This window comes from Abramis brama (assembly GCF_963993115.1).
Source record: "Abramis brama genome assembly, chromosome: 3".
In the NCBI taxonomy this organism is placed as follows: Eukaryota; Metazoa; Chordata; class Actinopteri; order Cypriniformes; family Leuciscidae; genus Abramis; species Abramis brama.
In genome coordinates this window covers 19,915,039-19,935,769 of record NC_139965.1, presented here as the reverse complement: position 1 = coordinate 19,935,769, position 20,731 = coordinate 19,915,039, and the positions used below count along the sequence as shown (strand labels likewise).

General features: G+C 38.1%; 1 protein-coding gene across 1 annotated transcript in view; it reads left to right on the top strand.

Moving 5' to 3' along the window:
- Positions 1–20,731, top strand: part of adamts17 (ADAM metallopeptidase with thrombospondin type 1 motif, 17) — a 139,348-nt gene that overhangs the window by 51,264 nt on the left and 67,353 nt on the right. Inside the window, exons 8-9 of the mRNA XM_084110376.1 lie at positions 15,848–15,953; positions 20,404–20,544. Coding sequence (XP_083966502.1) covers positions 15,848–15,953; positions 20,404–20,544 — 247 coding nt within the window. The remainder of the gene's footprint in view (positions 1–15,847; positions 15,954–20,403; positions 20,545–20,731) is intronic.

The window sequence follows — 20,731 nt, the reverse complement described above, 5'->3', positions numbered from 1 at the left end:
TGTTTTGTGTTTTGTTAGGTTAGAGAATTAAATCACAGTGGACTTAATTTGGCTTTTTAGCCACTGATGAACAGGAAAAATTATTCTTGTCATGTCAAAGTGAAAACATACAAAGTGACTCAATTGTTTGTAGATTATAAGTATTCATAAATATTCAATCAAGATATTCATCACTGCCACAGCCAATCAATCAAATAATTTACTGTAGTATGAATAAACCTTTTGACGATCAGTGTTTTGGCAATATTTCTAGAAGTTTGTTTCCATTTTGACATGAAAAGTTTGTTGTTGATTAGTTTAGAAAAAAGCCAAATTAAATCCTTTGTGATTCAGTGTTCTAAAACAATAGATGAAAATAGTCCATCAAATGAAAATAGTTAATCTAATCCCTTAGGAAAGCAACAGCATAATTTGGGGCATCATTCATATCTGTACACTGTTAAGAAAAGGAATTAAAAGGTTATATGGAATCTTAAAGGGTTCTGTCGGGTGCTTCATATATAGAACCTTTTAGGAGTTCCATCATGGGATCATTTTATTGATTTAGTTTTAAATAATTTAGTTTTAATTCATTAATACATTTTAATTACATTTTATGAATTAAACAGCTTGTAAACATACTTGATCACTAGAAAAAAATAGAAATAGCTTTGTTAAATATGAACGTATTATGCAATACTTAATGGGGCGGTTTCCTGGACAGTGTTTAAATTAAAGGTATAGTGGAGGATCTTTCCGAATTTTAGATAAGACCCGCCCTCTCCACTTTTTGAATAAGTTTGATTGATTCACCAGAATGATTGACAATTAGGAGGACCAATAGTATAGGTGATCCACCCGGAAGTAAAAAATCCTCCGCTATACCTTTAAAGGAGACATATCATGCTTTTAAATCGTTCCTTTTTACATAGAAATCATACATTTGTAGTCTATATAAAGCGGAACTGCAATGCTTGGGTCTGAATTCCTCATTATTATAGCTCCACAGGCCTCTTTTCTACCCCTTTTCTGATGTGCGTCTGAGAGCAACTCTTTTTGGTGCGGTCTCTTTAAATACAATTTAGACACTTCATACCCCGCCCACACTCGGTTCAACTCCACCCCGTTCGGCCATTTTTGTAGTTTGACAGCAGAGATACGATTATCTAGCGGCACATAAATGTTTTATTCACACGTTATTAACAAAATGTCAACAACGGAAGACTTGTCCAGCCAGCCTTACATGTTCGAGCCAGAGTCGGAGCAGGAGCAAGATGAAAATGAAGACGACGAACCTGCAGAACAACGTCTTCATATGGATGTCTCGCAATGGTGTGTTACTGTATTTACACATGAAACTTTGGTCTTCCGAGCTTTTACCACCGTGTCGATTTATTTTGATTAATATGTGCGAGGGAGAGAGAGCAAGACAGCGTCTAGTTTGGAGACGGTGATGTCTTGTTTACACTTTCGCCTGGCTCTGAAGAGAGAGAGTGCGCGCGTGCGCGCGACCGGGTCTCTCTCTCTCTGCTCACAGGCGCGGCAGTTCATCTACATTAGACGGTATAATGAAGCGTGTGGGTTACTACATCCAACAACCGAACATTTTAACTTACCCTCTCGTAACTTCTGCATCCTTTAGCTTGGACTACAAAATTGCAGCGAGAAATAAAAATGGCGGATTGCTCCAAGTGTTGGGCCGGAAGTCAATGTCCTTATTTGGCAGTTCCGCTGCAAATACTGTGACATAATAGTTAAAAAAACGTCATAGAGAACAGAAAAATCGGAACAGGTTGAAAAATATGACCAAAACAGAATATAAAGATATCAACGAAGCACCTGAAGAGAATAATTTCAATTTTTCTGTACTTCTAAACACTCCAAATATACAACAAAATGCATTTAAGGGCTAAAAAAGTGGATTTAGCATGATATGTCCCCTTTAAGCCAGGAGTAGGCCTTAATCTAGAATAGTTAATCGTGTCTTAAAAAATTGCTTTCTGTAACACAGATTAAGTACAGAGTAGTTTCACCTGGACTATGGAGATTAAATTAAAACCAACTGTGCTAATCTGAATTAGCATGACAGAGGTTGCCTATAAAACATGGAATAAACCAAAAAAAGCTTAAAATTGCATGGAACTGAGAAGCAAATCCAAGGAAAACAATGGCAACAGAAAAAGACTGCAATCAAAAAATGTTTACTAACAAGAGAAAATTATTTTTAAGCAAGCTAAATAATCTGCACACACCAGCAATGGAATAAAAGAAAATAAATGCGGGGAAATCTGTTTGTAATGATCCGGCATTTCTTTTCTTTCATTCCAATATACATAAAATCAACGATGTACAACTAGAATCAATGGTGTTCATTAACAATGAATGGTTTTCATTTAAAATAAATTATTCAAATAACTCAATGATTAATGCTTCTTGTTTATTCCTGTGATTTACATAACAAACTTACTATAACATGTGGTGTTCAGTGTTGGCAGTCTCGAAGCAATACTGGTTTCAACTAGAGTACTACAATAGTGGTTACTTCATTATTAATACAAGCAGAATTCTTGTTAGCAGGTCCTCGGTCCAAGCACAGGCTCAACACTTCGCCACAATGGTAACCCCAAAAAATACTAACATAACAGAAACTTTTAAATACCAACATAATAATAGAACATTAAACATTAACAAGTCTCTCCGTTTTCTCATCTTGCGAATTTTTTTAAATAAAATATCACTTTATTTCAATTCAGCCCTGTGCAAAGCATGATGGGAAGTGAATGTCCTGTATGACTGGGTTTCTAGATTGAAACATATTTCAATATGAAAACATCAAGTGAAGTCAAAGAGTGACCATCTCAAGTCAGTTTAACATGAACCAATCACATTTGAAATAGAAACCCGATACAATTGTGTTAAAACTAAATTAAATGTTTAAATAATATATTAATATATGCATATATACATACAGATATATATATATATATATATATATATATATATAATATTTTATATATATATATATAATATATATATATATAAAATATTTTATATATATATATATTTATATATATATACATATATATGTATATATATATATGCGTGCGTGCGTACGTGTGTGTGTGTGTCCAAGTAATGCATGTGTCTTCTTTGATACACAAAGTTAATCTGAAGTTAAACCTGCCTCCTGGTAGGTTTAATTTAAGCCTCAATTTAGTCATGGAGTAACTCTAGTCTTCCTCCAGGAAATCAGCTTATTAAACTCTGGACTAAACTAAATCTAGGCCACTATTTAACCCTCTGAGGTCGGCAATCACGCCGGCGTGATCTGCTCGTTTTTTTTCCTTATCAGTGCGAAAGAGATTCAAAATACTCTATTGATTTTGATATTACATGCTTGTGTTGTACATCAATCGAACCTGTTAAGTGTGTATTATTTTTGTGTATACTCACATTAAAAACAAAGTCTTTTTGCCAAATAAAGAAAAATAAACACGAAGCGAGTTCTGCTTTCTCTCCGTCAGTGAAGTCAATTCTGAAACACGTCCGAAAATGAACTGTAACTCAGCGAATACTCAGTCAAACAGGCATACAGACACACAGGCATGAAGCTTGAATTCTCTTCTTTTAAATGAAGTAATTTATTATAAAAAACAAATATTCACAGTTTATGTAATATGTATGTAAAGAGAGAGATGTCAGTCGTTCTCATCTCAGCTAATTATTTTTAATGTGACTCCGCCCACGGAGAGCGCGCTATACAAACGCAAATGTGAGGCGATCCATACAAACCTGTGAAATGCCCACTTCAGCTGGATAAGGCCGGTGACACACTGGATGCGTGGCGTAAGCGTCTCAGCTGCGTGGCGTGTCCGTTTTTATTTCGGCTCCCATGTTAACAGTTTAGAGTTTGCACACTGCCTGCGTGAGACGCGCGTCTCAGGCGCGGCACGAGCCGCACGGAAAACGCATGCATGCTAGAAATAGAACCGACGCCTATTTTTCACACAACACGCAACCGTCTTGGAAGCGTTTCCATGCAAAATTGAATAGGAAAATCTGTTTATATGTCATTTTGACACGAATACATATTAATAAATTTCATTTTGATGTTTAAAAGTGTCTAGGTTTTGACATAAATGCAAATATAAATGTAATTTTACAAAATATTATCGATTTTCAAATACTGCTGTATTGAATGAACAGCTTTTAGCAAACTCTATTGCTATACTGAGTATATTTTTAAGTTCAATAATTTCTATATATATATATATTGCTCTTGTATTCTTTCTTGTGGCTATAGGTGACACACCTGAATGAATGGCTCATTAAGTATGCAGGGGCATTGTCTCATCAGGTGTGAACTACTAAATATGCATGATGCTGTTGGAGCGTTTACGCCCCATCCGCATATTGGCTTTCCAAACTAAAAGTGTTTCACAAAACTTAAATCAATGTATCGTTTTATGTGAATAATTAGGCAGGATGATTTTCACATCATTTTGAAGAAAAAACTCTAGGCGACGACATCCATTACTGTTTTCTCCAGAGCTGCTGTATAGATAGATACATGACTGAATTAAGAACTAATGATTTTTTTTACAACGGAAATGAATCAACACTGCACTTACTTAAGATGGACAATGTCACTATTTTCTTGTAGAGCTGCTTTACAGCCAAAACAAACTTTGTTGCATTATTTTTCTGTTATCACTGTAAAGCTGCTTTGAAACAATCTGCATTGTAAAAAGCGCTGTATAAATAACGGTGACTTGACAAGAAGTGAGAGCATACATCAAAACAACTAGCATAACACTGAACTTAGGAAAACTCAGGGCATATATACACAGGGAAAACAAAGGGAGCTACATGAAACGCGGGTGAAACTAATTAGTAACTATGGGAACAAACTGGCACACACTAGGAAACTAGGCCTGGGAACACAGGCAAACAGGAACAGGGAAAACCAAACTAAAACGCCATGAAACTAAACCAAAAAAGAACTACACATTACATTAGTCCCCCCTCCTGGAAGATGCGTCCTCGCACCGTAACAGTCCAACTGAGGTGGGATGGGTCGGGGCTCTAGAGGAGGACGTAGAACAGGCAAAGGGCAGGAAACCACGGAAAATAACAGAGGGAGAGACCAGGGTGGGGATGATGGTGGGAGGAGCTAGGAGCAAGAGGAGATAGGCGGGGACCCATAGGGCAGCCAGGACGATGTCCCAAATATATACACAGAGAAAGGACTCCTTAACACTAAACATGAGGCTTTGAGAAATAGTAATTTCAATAATTCACAATCCTCAAAGTTTCAAAAGTCTACTGAGTAGAGGTCTCATAGTTTTAAGGGTTGACCTCTTGTCTAGTACAAACAAACAAACAAACATCCCTCAGGGATTTGGGATTTCCGTCATGTCCTGACTTGGAAGTAGGTTGTTTAGTCATAATTAACAACTTCCTTTTCTGCTGTCCCACTATGTTTATTGATATTTGCTTCAATGAAGCTCCACGGCCGTGAGTTGAACTTAAAATAATGGTCTATCACTAGCGTAAGGCATACATTAAGCTGATGGCCACAAGAAACACCGTGACGAAATGTAAACCTAAAAAGCCCACAGACATCTTTTCATGTCTGTGTAGGGTGTGAACAGCAAGTTTCCATTGCTCTGTTTTGCACTTCTGTTTCATATGGGAATGTGGGTTATGTGAGGAATAGTAAAGCATGGTGTTCTGGGTAATATGGAAACGATCCTGCCGTTCAGTTCTGCTGATCGTCTCCATGGCTTTATAAGCCCTCCTGCACAGTAGGTTCAACATGCCGTTTCATGTTTTCTGTGGGCCGTTTGAGGGCTTGAGAGTGATGGTTCAGTGTGGGATTGTAAAACTGAAGCTTTATCATGGAATCAGGTCATTAAACTCAAGAAAATCCTATGTAGACAGTTTTCACATGCTCATGCAAATTTGTATTTCACAGTCAATCTTTGTGTTTTTAATATTCAAAAAGTGTCTGCGTTTTTCTTACACATATTAAATCATTTATTTTATAATATACAATTTATTTGTTTGTTTTATCAATATGTGCCTGTTTAATAATGGAGTGTTTTATTTCATTTAATATAATACTGTGGAGGAGAAACAATTGAGATATTAAAGAAAATGTTTTTTCACTTACCTTTTGAAATGCTTTTTGATTGAGTCTCGCTGCTAGATAATAACATGTCCTGTACATTTTAAAATAAGTAATAAAAAAGCAGTAAAATAGTATGAAATAAAGTATTAAACAAACAAACAAATAAATAGTAAAATATGTTTAAAATGTCATTAATTTCTTAATGACTTTGGGTTGACACCCAAACCTCTCTCTCTATATATGTATACAGCATATACTGTATATATAAAGAGAGAGAGAGATAAAAGACAGAGGAGAGAGGATCCTGAATGGAATGTTTAAAGCAGCTGACCGAGAGCGATCCTCACAACTAATAACAAAGCATTTGTCGCAGTTCAGCCAGGCCGCCCAGGCTGCTGAGCTGGTAGATTCGCTGTTCTTCTCCCGTCACGAAAGGGCTCAACTTGTGAATGCAATCCACTCTACATGTGCTAACGGCAAATTAACCCCAGATAAATAATCTGCAAAATATCTCCCGGCGCCGTGTATTTAGCCATGTCTTTCTGAGTCTGTCTGGCTGGACGCTTTAGCTATGGGGCCCGTGGCCATTTTTGATCCAACAAGCGCTGAGTCAAATACAGCTGGTGATATCATCGCCCTGTCAATCTGTTTAATTTTTCTTTCAATCAACTGTAAAAAAAAAAAAAAAAAAAAATCCAGGAAATTTACAGTAAAAAAACAGCAGCTGTGGTTGCCAGAAATTTACTGGAAAAAAATTATGGTAGCAACATTTTAGGTTTTACAGATTTAACTTCAATTTGCAGTAAAAAAAAATAAAATAAAGTTTTTAATTAACTGATATAATGTTAATATACCAACATTTCCATTTCTGTTGCTCACATTGACGTTGTATAGAATGAGAGACACTAGGAGTCACTCTTGGGAGCCCCAAACACCTCTGACCTTTTCACAAAAGGTCAATTAAGTTGGCGTGTAGAATTTGCATGTCTGGCCACTATGCCGGACATACAGGTATAAAAGGAGGCCAACATAATCTACACATTCAGCTTTGTTCTTCAGAACCAGATCTTGTAGGCAGAGAAGCACTGCTTGCTGTCCATTCACCTCGTTGGATTTTCAAAGAGCTCACTTCAGTGGTCTCCCTCTCGTTTGAGCACGGTTAAGTGCGTTAAGTTCCCTTGGCTGCATCAGAGGTGTCTAAAAGAGGCAATTTCCTTAAATAAAGAGCAAATTCCTCTAAAAAATAGCACGGCGGATCGAGTCTTTTTAAAAAATGACTTTCCATCCTTGTCCTTCTGGTTGTGGTCGCTTCTTCTGCGGTTCACCTCTTTGTGAATTTAATCTCATTCAGGGTTTCCTAAGGATGAGGAGCTGTCAATCGCAGCATTGGAGGGTGAGCTATTGTCTTTGAAGGCTGAAGATTCACCTGGTCTCCCACCCTCGGGTGTGACGACTCAGGCTGAGTGTGACAGAGTTGGTAGCTCTACTTTCCGGGGCAGTCATAAGCATTGGGCTGAAGTGGAACCCTTCGCCCTGTCTCAATCACTTGTGGCTGGATAGTTGGTTTCTAGGCTAGAGTGCAATACGATACGATGCGCTGCCTCACCCCACCACAGTTCCATTCTTCCTGGAAGTGCATGATGAACTCACAAAGTCATGGAAGGCTCTGTTTTCCTCCAGAAAACAGCTTGCAGGCTTATTTGCTCTCACTACCCTCGACGGAGTGTCAGCCCAGGGATACTCAGGGTCCCACAAGTTGAGCATGTGATTGTGGTGCATCTGTGCTTGCAGAATGGCGCCACCTGGAGGAATCGCCTGAAGCTCCCGACCAGGGCCTGTAAGTTTTCCTCATCTCTTACAGTAAGGGCTTACAGTGCCGCTGGTCTCTGCTCTGCACGCAATGGCCATACTGCAGGTCTATCAGACCAGAGCATTAAAAGAACTTCACAAAAGTAGTAGTGATAAAGAGCTCATGCTCGAACTGCACTCAGTGACCGACTTCGCCCTTCTGGCCATGAAGGTCACAGCGCAGTCTCTGGGTGAGACGATGTCCACACTTGTGGTCCAGGAGCACCACCTATGGCTCAAACTTGCAGAGATGTGGGAGGCAGAGAAAGTGCGCTTGATGATACTGTTGAGGACTTCGCACAGCAGTTCTCAGCAGTAAAGAAGCAGACGAAGGCCATCAGTCACATCTTGCCTCGATGCAGGTCGACCACCAGATCCCCGAGGCCTCAGCCCCCGACTGCTCGTTGCCGAGGGTGGCCCACTGTAAAGGCTGTACCGGGCCGCCCGCCAAGGAGCCTGGGTCAGCAGCTTGAACGCTACGGTCCACTCGTAGGAAGTTGGTGCCACCCGTCAATCACCAGGCAGCTAAGAACCCGCCTAAGGCTTCGAAGTGGCCGTGAGATAGGCGACCCAGGGATGAAGGAGACCCCACTAACCTGCCCGCCTCTGAAGAGACAGGCCTCAATCCCGCTGAAGGACGGGAGGAGAATTTTTGTTTAATTTTTCCTCTTATTTTGCCAGATGCCACACGGCTGACGGCTCTTTCATGCTCAGAAAAAGTCCAGTTTCCTCTTTCGCTGGGTCATTCTCTAACACTAGACACTCATGGTTCTCGACCCTGGGGTTGATGCAAATAAAACCGCTTTAGCGAATCCAGAAATGTGCATGGCGCCGCCATCACACTGAACACTCCTTGGTCAGACCACGCATTTCTATGGGCAGGTGTTCCCCTAGAGCGAGTGTCCAGGCATGTTGTTGTCACAACAGATGCCTCCAACACAGGCTGGGGCACCATATGCTATGGGCGTGCAGTTTTGGGGCACTGGATAGGACCCCGTTTGCACTGGCATATCAACTGCCTAGAGTTGTTGACTGTGATATTTGCACTGAAACGGTTTTGCCATCTAGTTCATGGCAAGCACGTGTTGATTCACATGGTCAAAGTTCCTGCGAGCCACTCACATTCTGGGCATCCTCAATCGCGCTGCCGACATGCTTTCAGGACAGGGCACGCTCTGAGGAGAATAGAGACTCCACACCCAAGTGGTCCAGCTGATTTAGAGTCGGTTCGACGAGGCTCAGGTGGAGCTTTTCGCCTCTGAGGAGTCCTCCCATTGCACTCTGTGGTATTCCCCGATCCACGCCCCTCTTGGCATGGACGCACTAGAGCACAGCTGGCCTCGGGACCTGCGCAAGTACATATTTCCCCCAGTGAGCCTCATTGCACAGACACTATGCAAGATCAAGACCCTACTGGCCCAACCAGACTTGGTTCACAGAGCTTATGCTGATGGCATCGGCCCTTCCCTGGCAAATTCCCCTGAAGAAGGACCTACCTTCCTAGGAGCATGGTACAATCTTGCACTTCCGCCCATACCTCTGGAACCTCCACGAATGGTCCCTGGATGAGACTTTGAGGAGTTCAGAGGTCTGCCACCAGCTGTGGTAGACACTATCACATAGACTAGAGCCCCTTTTACTAGGCGGTTGTGTGCCTTAAAATGGCGCCCGAGGTAATTTACCATGGGCGTTGGAAGGTTGCGAGACAGCGTAGCTGCATTTGTAATTTTGGCGCGCGAATGTGTGCTATAGCATCTGCACTGCTTCAGGTTCAGGTTGTGGCTGTGTCTCTCATTCGACACAACGTCAAAAGTGAGTCTGTCTGTCTATCTATCTATCTATCTATCTATCTATCTATTTATCTATCTATCTATTGTATCAATCAATCAATCAATCAATTAATCAATCGGTCTGTCATTCTATCATTGTATCTATCGTCCTTTTGTCTCAAACTTTGCTTCTGTACTTAATAATTACAGTGGATTTGAATTTCTTTTGAAATTCAGTCATTTTAACTACTTATTTAATTATCCTTAAATTCATAAATTTCTCATCCGTTTTCAAATTCAGCAAGTAAAATTAATTAAATAAAAAGGAGGGGGTTTAAATAATTTGTCGAGCTCTCATTTCCATTCATTTGCAATGCAGTTGTACCTTATTAAGCCTACCTGTCTGTCATCTGTAGTTCACACATCCAGACAGTCATTACACATTATAGATTACATTCCATCAACTCAGAGCAAGCTATAAAAATAACTGCACAGAACTATTGCAGAGACTTGCTTACAGAAACTTGAACTCATCTGACCCTTAAACTGTAAATCAGTCAATGACAGATGTAGAAGATATAATTGCAGCTCTTGTCTTAGTATGCATGGCTGTAAAAAGGAAGAAGAAAAGAAATAGAGCATTAGAAGAGAAGTGAAGGAATTTGGGACAACATCTGTTTTCCAATCAACCTGCTGTTATTTTTATATGGCATTCAAAGAAAATAATTTTCCCATCATACAATTCCAGCCAGTGTAAAAAATGGCACAGCCCATTATTTTCCAACATGTGTTTTAAACCTCAGCTCCATGTGTACAGATGAAAAAAATTATCCTGACACAAGCAAATCATCAAGTCATCTATATTGCTAATATGATATTACAGTTTTTGCGTTTGATGATTGAATTAGGGTTTCAGTCTCCATACATGGATTCGGTATGATATGTTTTATTGAAGAATGATGAAGCACAGTTCATTTGTTTTTACACTGCAATTATTTCCAGCATCAGTCATCAAACATTGTGACCAAATAACAAAGAAACGCTGATTTATGATCCACAATGGAACATCCAAATTTCGCTTTATTTTTTAGTTGCTTTCACCAGCACAGAAGATATTTTAGTGCTTCCAGGCGAGTTTCTATCCTGTTGCCTTAGAACAATATTTATTGAACCACAGTGTGAAACATGTAAGACCATCTGAAGAAATTATTTCTTGTCTGTTTTTGTTTAATAAGATGTGTTAAAGTGCTTGTTTATCATGGTCTTTTTCTTGTGGGCCTTATAAGTCATGCTGTTGTTGTTTTTATTATTATACTATTATTTAGTATTTTTATTCTGTATTGATAGTAAACAGCTGTTTTGCACACAAGTCAGTGAAGAGTGTGTTAGTATGTATTCGATGCTTCGTTTTTCACATTAATTAAAGTAATAATCGACTTGTTCCAAAACCTACTGTAGCGAGCTCCTATGTAGACAACATTTTGAGGCTTGTGCTCACAACCAGGCATGAACTTTGTCATAATGTGCTATTTCAAAATGATTTCTGTTATTATCACAAAAAATAAAATAAGATGCTATAAGATAAGATAAAATAAGAAACATTCCCACAGCCCCTGTAAACTAGTCAGGAGAGAGTGGTAAGTGAGGATTTGAAGAGAGAAACAGTTCAGTAGTATATTTTTAGTTAATAATTGAATGCCTTTGTTTCTGGTGCAGCTTTAAACTGCCAAAAACATCTGTACGATGCATATGTATAGTGCAGATGTGAATCTCAATGAATACTGGTTTGATTTTTCGGTCCCACTTTATATTAAGTGGCTTTAACTACTATGTACTAAACATTGAAATTAATAATTTGATACAATGGACTTATTGTGTATATACATGTTTTTACATTGTACTTATATTTTAAAAATACCTGCATGTAATTACAGCTGTAATTCATTTATGTAATTACATTTGTAATTACACTGTTGATCCTTAATTCCTTTTCACCTTAACCCACCCTTAAACTTACCCATATCACCACACCTGTCCCTAACCTTACCTGTGTCACACCTCAATAGCAGCAATGTGTTTTACAATACAACATGAATACAATAAGTACATTGTACTTATTTTTAGATGTAAGTACATAGTACTTAAAGCCACTTAATATAAAGTGGGACTGAGTAGACAAAGTGAACATAATGTTAGAAAGAGTAGCTAGACTAATATTTGCTGGGGTTTTTTGTGTGTGGATATGACCAGTTGAAGAAGCCTGATGAATGTTCCATAGTTTTATATATTCTTCATAAAGTTTTCTTTAACAGTATAATGCAGTTCTAATCTACGAGCATGATATACATATTGCAAAAACCACACTATCTGAAAAATGTGATATATCATCATGCAATCAAACATTCTCATTTCCTGTTGGGTTACAGTGTATTCTATATAGTCCCTCTGCAGGACCAAACTGCTCTCTTGTCATCCTAAACACAGTTTTGTATTGTATTTTGTTTTTTTTAACACAAGCATCTGGGCTGAATTTCATTCTAGTTATTGATTTCACTTATGGCGGTCAGAGGCTAAGTGAGGTTGTCTGGGTTTCGTCCAGTGTCAGACACAAACCAGGTGCTTTCACAGAAACACTGGAAAGGTGATAGTCTGTGATGTGACATAGGTTCTGATGTCACATATTTGATGCATAGGGCATGTGTTTGGTATAAGTTTGTACCAAAATTAAGTGGCTAGATTTTTTTACATTTTCTGAAGACATACAAGTTAACCCTCTGAGGTCTGAGCTGTTTTCTGGGCCCTGGAGGTGTTCTGACATGCTCTGACATTTCTGGTTATTTCTGTTACTTGTGACATTTTCATGGCTAAAGTCTAATTACACTGTATTCAGCACAAACTCTGCTACAATAATATATCAGCAGCATGTATGTAAAAGTTTGTAGTTTTGAGATAATGACATTTATGCATGGTTTGTGAAAATACAAAAAAAAAAATTCTCACTGAAATAAGGCCATGAAACCCATACTGATTATTTCTTCACAAGACTTTTGAAAATTGTATGACGTAGCCTAGAATATTTGCTCTAAAACTATGTGAAAATCACCCTGACTGCTCATTCAGATAAGACAATATATTGATTTAAAATTTTTACAACGGGTTTTGTGTGAGAAAGCTAGGGATGGGAATTGATAAGAATTTAACGATTCCGATTCCATTATCGATATTGCTTATCGATCCGATTCCTTATCGATTCTCTTATCGATTCTTATTGGGTGAGGGAATAAGTACAAATTTGTTTGTATTAACTCGCTTTAATATCTGATCAGAAGACACAGCACAGGGTATACACAAATTATGTGTAGCAACCTCAGAACAAACCTAAAAGTAGGTGAGCTACTTCTCAAAGTAAAGTCCAGGGACCTATAGCCTAGGGCAGTGTTTCTCAACCAGTATGCCATGGCACACTAGTGTGTGCCTTGAAAGATTATCAAGAAGAGTGCCTTAGGATTAGGAAATTGACAATTTTCACATTCATTGGTCCGGACAAAAAAATAAATAAAACTGCCATTTATGTGCCATAAAAACTAAAAACACAGACTGAAAACAGTTTAGGAAGAGCTTGTGTCTTTTGGAATATTAACAGTGCATTTGGATTAGGCTATTGAGTTACTAAAACAATCTTTGTCAAATAATACACGGGTTTTCTTCACATTTTGAACGTTTTTGTTTCCATTTGTTTAATTTCAAGATCTGATGTGACTTATCCATTGTTGTTTTTACAGCTACAAAGCTGGGAGCACTAAATGATATTCAGTCACTTTATACACGCTTTTAACATTAAATAAAGCACAAAAATAGTACCTGATATTATCATTGCCACACTTTGAGATTGTTGTTCCAGCGCGACGTCGCAGTAAAATAGGATCCGTTTCAAATAGAATCGTCGCGTGTCGCGGCTGGTTAAACTTTGATTAACATGGAAAATTATACTTTTTATCGCGTGTCGCGCCGTTGCGTCGCATGTAGTTAGGACGCGGTCAGAGCGCTTCTGCCTCGATGCCATGTTTGCTCATAGTGTTTGCTACGTTCTGAACCAAAACAACGCAGCACGTGTGTGACGTCGTGTCACATTTGAACGAGCGGAACCGATAAGCGGAATCGTTAAGCAGGCATACTAACGGTTCCAAGGAATCGATTCACTGGGCACCGGTTCTGAAGAAGAACCGGTTCTCGGTTTCCATCCCTAGAGAAAGCTCTATGCGGAAGGTCATTAATATATAAGCTTTTCACACCTGAGAAAGACAAAGACCCTCCCCTAACAGCCCTATTAGGAGCTATCAGGCCCTGTCATTCTGAGCAACCTTGCACAATACTGTAAATGAGGAGATTTAAAAAAGAATGGCTTTTAAATTGTTTGGATTTATTTACAACACAACATAGTCCAAAGATACACAACAAATGCCAAAAAAGCACTTATTGAAAACAATGATCCAAAGACAGAGACCTTTGTGCCATTCCTAAAAACATTGTACATACCTTTCATTTCCAAGGTGTTTGATTTTCACTTTACCATGTTCATGTACAGAGACTCATGTGAATGTTGAAGTCAGCAGGACTCAGTGGCATCTGGGCCCTGAAAAAAAAAAGTGAACATACTGATATCAAGAGAAAGGCCTGCACGATTTTGGAAATAAATATTAGATTTTTCTGGTTAAAATTGCTTTTTAAAATTCACAGAATACACACACACACACACACACACACACACACACACACACACACACACACACACACACACACACACACACACAAATGTTTCCAACAATATATAATATAATGAACACCAGGTTTGTTGTGCCTTGTAGGCATAAGCTATGCGCAGTGCTGGATAAAATAATAATAAAAATAACCTATAGCAGTATAAATCTTTCAAAAGATTTCAGTAACAACTAAGCTAGAGAAAAATATATTGATTATCATGTTACTTCAAATGTTTCCATTCGTTATGATGATATGAAATGAGATAATAGTAAAAACATGAAGCCGTTTGGTGCGTTTTGCTTTTCAAACTCGATCGCATTGCAAAATATGATACATTCAAACGTGATCGCGATCCAAAATATGATACATTCAAACGCGATCGCGCTCAAATATAAAACATTATGGTTTGAGCAGATATCCACAAACACAGTAACAGTAAACACGGGTCTAAATATTATAATATTCCCCATATATCTAGCAACAGTTCAACTGCAATGTGACATTTATGCAACAATAACAAACTAATATGTAAGAATTTCTTACCTTACATCTTTCTTGTCTTCAAATCGTGTTCTTCTTCTTCTGAGGTAAATCCAATGTAAGCTCAGGCGCGTCTTTCAAACTCGACGAAAAGTGAAGTGAAGTGTTTTGGTGTTTTGTTGTTGAGGTAATGAGCGAGTTCGCGTTCCATGTGGAGATTTGCATGTGAATCTCTTTTGCGCGAGTGGGCGTGGCCAAATTAAATATAATGAGCAAGCGTTTGAGAAGCTGGACATCTTGTTGGTTTTATACAAATTACTTAAACAGAGAATATTTGTTTTCAGTTTAAATCCGATCATTTAAAAGTACACACTTAAATGTTTATAAAGGTATATGGCTCATAAATGTGTGACAAGTATTCGCTGAGTTTGGTTTCAGTTTATAGACGTGCTCAAGAAAAAAAAGTTCACCGCGACGGAGAGGCAGAACGCACACCCTGTTTATTTTCTTTATTTTACAAAAGCACAATGTTTTGATTTGATTGTAAGTGGACACATACAAAAGTAGAAATATCACAGATTCTTTTTTTATATTTCTTTTTTCTGTATGACCATAAATGACGGAGTAATTTAAGTTTATAGTGCTACAATGTGGAGAAAATCCAGCAAAACGCGCCCGCGTTTGCCGACCTCAGAGGGTTAAGAGCGTTGTGGGTGGTTGCCAGGTTGCTATGCTGTTGCTAGGTGTGTTCTGATATATTTTGAATGTCCTCCAGTCTCTGAATGACCCTTCAAGCAGTAAAGTATCATATTTGTGGTTCAGTTGTGCTTCTTTTCTGTCCATTATCTTCTCACTCTGTGCTTTGCTCTTTCCTCAGGAATCGCTTATCTAGGTGGCACCTGTAGCTCCAAGAGGAAGTGTGTGCTGGCGGAGGACAACGGACTCAACCTGGCCTTCACCATCGCTCATGAGCTGGGCCACAAGTGAGTCTAAATGGTGTAGAAAACTGGTTTAGAGGCCTCTGTTATTGTCTTAAAATGAGTTCTGGTGCATCACATTTTTGCTCCATCATCACCTCTGTTTTCATGCAATGAAATATACACCTGAGAACTGTTTTTTGAGAAGCACTGTAGTACTTCAAATATCTGAGCATGATACTTGTCTAACCCTCATGTACAGTGAAGATGGACTTCATGTAACATTATTTGTGTTTGGGGTTCTTTGTTTTAATGAAAATTATTTATCCATTATAGTTTAAAAAATCTGTTTGGCTTCAATTTAAATCCAGCAAAACACACTGTACAAAATGTACAATAATCAGAAAATCTTGTCTTGTGAAATGTTATTCCATTAAGACATATTTTATAGTTTGGGTGATAATAAGCATTCTCATAGAGATTCATCATTATGAAGAGTCATGAAGTATAAAGATGATACTACAATTGTACATACACTACCGTTCAAAAGTTTTGGGTCAGTATTTAATACTTTTTTTCCGCAATATTTCAAAAGATTTCTATTTCAAATAAATGCTGTTCTTTTGAATCCTGTATCAGCACAAAAATATTAAGCATCTGTTTTCAAAATTGTAAGTAAGAAATGTATCTTGAGCAGCAAATCAGCATATTAGAATAATTTCAGAAGGATCCTTTGACTCTGAAGACTGGAGTATGATGTTGAAAATTCAGCTTTGCATCACAGGAATAAATTACATTTTAAAATATATTCAAAAAGAAAACAGTTATTTAAATTGTAATAATGTTTCACAATATTACTGTTTTCACTGTATTTCTAATCAAACAAATGCAGCCTTGGTGAGCATAAGAAACTTCTTTCAAAAACAATTAACGACCCCAAACTAATAGAAGATAATAAAGAGATGGGGATAGTTTTGCCAAAAACGAAAATTCAATCATCATTTACACAGCCTCATGCCCTTCCAAATCTGTATGACTTGCAGTCTTCTGTATTCACCCAGTTCATTTCCATACAATAAAAGCATATTGTAACTAGGGGTGGTGAAGCTCCATAAAAAGCACCATAAAAGTAGTCATATTCCAATATGCCATATTCCAACCCCTATGATAGCTTTGTGTGAGGAAAAGACCGAAATTAAGTTTTTGCACCAGAGATTTAAGAACCACTGGTCACTGTTTTCTTTTATTTCATGGAAAAGAGCAGCATGAACATTTCCTTTTGAGTTACATGGAAAAAAGAGAGTCATACAGATTTGGAACGACATGAGAGTGAGTAAATTCTGACAGAATCTTCATTTTTGTGTGAACTATACATTTAACTTTCCATTTTTGTTCACACGCACCAGGGATTTTTTTTTCACAGCTTATCAATTCAGCATCTATTTAAAGGCTGACAACATTGGCCTTTTTGGTCCAATAAGTACAGTAGATTAATGCAATCTCGGCTATTCCCACCAAAAGTAGAGGCACCTGACCAGATCTTCATCCATGATCAGACTCCTCTTCAGAGATGTAAATATCTGGTTTGTAATCTAAATTATACATGAGCATGTATACAAATACAACAGTGAGTGATTAAGACCCCAAAAACACTTTCATCCTCACCGAGTGATTTGGAAAATCTAGTGAAATTCCTGAAAGAGAACATGCTATAAAACATTTCATGTTCACACATCATTCACATGAATTACTGGATTGAACCGAATGCCACGACTATGTGTTACTCACTTCTCACAATAGCAGCCCTTCATCCCCTTGCTAGCATAAAGCCCTCTTTGATAGAACAATGATGGGCAGCCAACACCAAAATTTGTCTGGAAAAACGGCCAAGCTACATTAGCGTAAGCGCCGTCTTTGTGGCAGTGCCAGTCTTCAGAGGAGTTATCACCATACCTGCTCCACTATAGCGTGCAGCAGGACGGCACAGGCCAAAGTCAGGTTTAATGCCCGACAGTAATGAGTTGGCACCGATCACGCCCGGCTGGTGCCGATACCAGGGCCGCGTCGCTAGTCATCACACGCACACAGGGGTTTCATTGTCTCGAGTCTGTGAAAACACTATTAAAGCAAGTATATTATGGGCTTATATGTATGCTTAGTTCTTTACAATAAAGACACATCAAAATGATAATTTCATAGAGTCGCTACCACTACTGCGGCATTGAATATTTCTGAAAGCATGGCATTTACTAGCTCTAATAAACACATGCTACAGCGTCACTTTCTGATGGATTGAGATTTATCAGACTACCGAGCAGAGTTTCTCATATTTCATCATAAGTGCACCTGGCGTGATCTACTCAAGACCTTTTGATTTGGTGTGTGGGCGTAACAAAGCTTGATGAGTGTCTGGAGTCTTGTTTTAGCACTGCTCCATTCGTTACACTTTATCAAGTGTAGACGCTGATCATTTTCCAATAATAACAGCTGAAGGAGCATGATTATGGTGCTCTAGGAACATTGGTGTAACACAAATGTGGGGTTTGCCGCATGTATCGACTGAAATGAGAACATCCTCTGTATTGTCAGAATGCATCAATTTTCAGTCCACCCACAATGCCTCATTAGTGTCATCACTGCTGATGTGATTATTAGTCAAAGCACCTTTCTGCATAATGATTGTCTGTTTAATGAGTGGATAGAGTAATTGGTGCTTGTACAGTAGGTGAGATTGGCAAATTACACAGTGTGAATGAGACTATTTACACTACCGTTTAAAAGTTTGGGAATGGTACAATTTTTTTAAAGAAGTCTCTTATGCTCAACTAGGCTGCATTAATTTAATCAAAAATATATATATTTTTAATTTAAAATAAATGTAAAATAACTGTATACTATCTGAATATATTTTAAAATGTAATTTATTCCTTTGATGCAAAGCTGAATTTTTAGCATCATTACTCCAGTCTTCAGTGCACGATCCTTCAGAAATCATTCTAATATGCTGATTTGCTGCTCAAGAAACATTTCTTAATATTATCAATGTTGAAATAAAAATCTTTTGAAACATTATAAATGTCTTTGCTGTCCAATTAATGAATCCTTACTGAACAAATGCATTTCTTTCTTTCTAAAAACTAATATATATTACTGACCCCAAACTTTTGAACAGTAATATGTTACCATCAAAGTTGAAAAATAAGTGTTGTGAAAAAAATTAATATTGCAAAAGTGAATGTTTATGTATAAAGTATATGTTTCCATTGTAGCTTATGTGCACCAAATGAAATGATTAGGCAGGACCAATGCAAGCTTATACTTTTTCATTCCCATTTTAAAAATGTTAGTGTTTCCATTCAGCATTTTTATGCAATATCCAATAATTTATGCTAATTTATGTTAATATAAATTTATGCAATAGAATCCTGGCTACTTTTGGCACAGTGGAAGAAGTTTGGTGCAGTTCCTAACCTGAGAAAAACAGAATAGGTTTGATTGCTTATTAGTGTCTTTTGCTATTACATTTGCTTAGTTTAGGGATTTGAACAAACCACTAACACTAAGGGCATTTGTCGAGTAACTTGTCCAGTTTATGGTCATTAATGATTCCTCATGTTTGGCTTTTTGAGGAACGGTGACTTCTCTAAGCTATATGACTTACGATTTTTGATTTGGGGCAGTAAGAAACCACCTAGCAACTGCATAATACCAGCCCATATCTTTAAGCACTAAGCCAAACATTGGTCATGCATGATGGCTTCCCTTCCAAGTCTTTTAAGTCCTGTGAACGCTTCATAGGGTATTTGGCTTGAGAAAGCACTTGACCGTTATTAGCTTGGCAGCGAAAAGTCCTGTTTTAATAAGGCTAATCATGTTTTTTTCTCCCTTAAACAAATTTAACACAACAGACATTTGGCTCCCTTATAAACCTCACACGATTGTGTGAGATTCTCATCTCAGTCCACTTACTGACCAAATCACCCCATTGACATTAAAAGGCGCTCATCTATGTTAAAGCTTGACATAAAGTGGCGATGAAACCGCTGTAGCATTCACATTCTTCTCCTTGTTCATTTAGTTCTCCACGGCTACTCCTTGATTTCTATTGTGTTCTGTGTGTGTCTTTTGACTTTTATTGCTTTGGTCTTTAGCGGGAGCCGAGACGCAGCCTGGAAATCCACACTGCTCTCTTTATTAGTTCCTGGGCTCACTGCTGCTGCTTCAGTTTTTGGTTGTTGTTTTTAATTTGGGAAATGTAGGTCAGGGCCTAAGAGAAAGTACTCTTATGACTCGAGTTACTTTGGCTTTCGTGAGCACACATGCTCTATTTTAGAGTAATATTGCATTGTTATGCATTCAAAGGAAGCTTTGTAAACAGCGTGTTAATGATTATGTTTAACAGGCATAAATAACTATTTATTGTGCACTAAGTTTGCCTGGGTGAGACTAATATTTTGTGAAAATCACTGCTGTTTCTTATTAGTGTTTCGTGTTTTTGATTGTCTTCTCTCTTTAGCATGGGCATGAGCCATGACGATGATCACGCCAGCTGCACAGGCCACTCTCACATCATGTCTGGGGAATGGGTCAAAGGTCGTAACCCCAGTGATCTCTCCTGGTCCACCTGCAGTCGTGACGACCTGGAAAAGTTCCTCAGGTGAGTTCTATAAATATAAAATCCTCAAGCTAGCCTCTGTTTTTAGGTATTATAAGTAGTGATCAACCAATATGGAGTTTTTTTAATGGGTGATACTAATAACTAGACAGTGGAATGGTCTATAAATTGGCATGTGTTATACTAATTATATAGTTAAACTTTAACAACATTGCTGTAATAATTTATA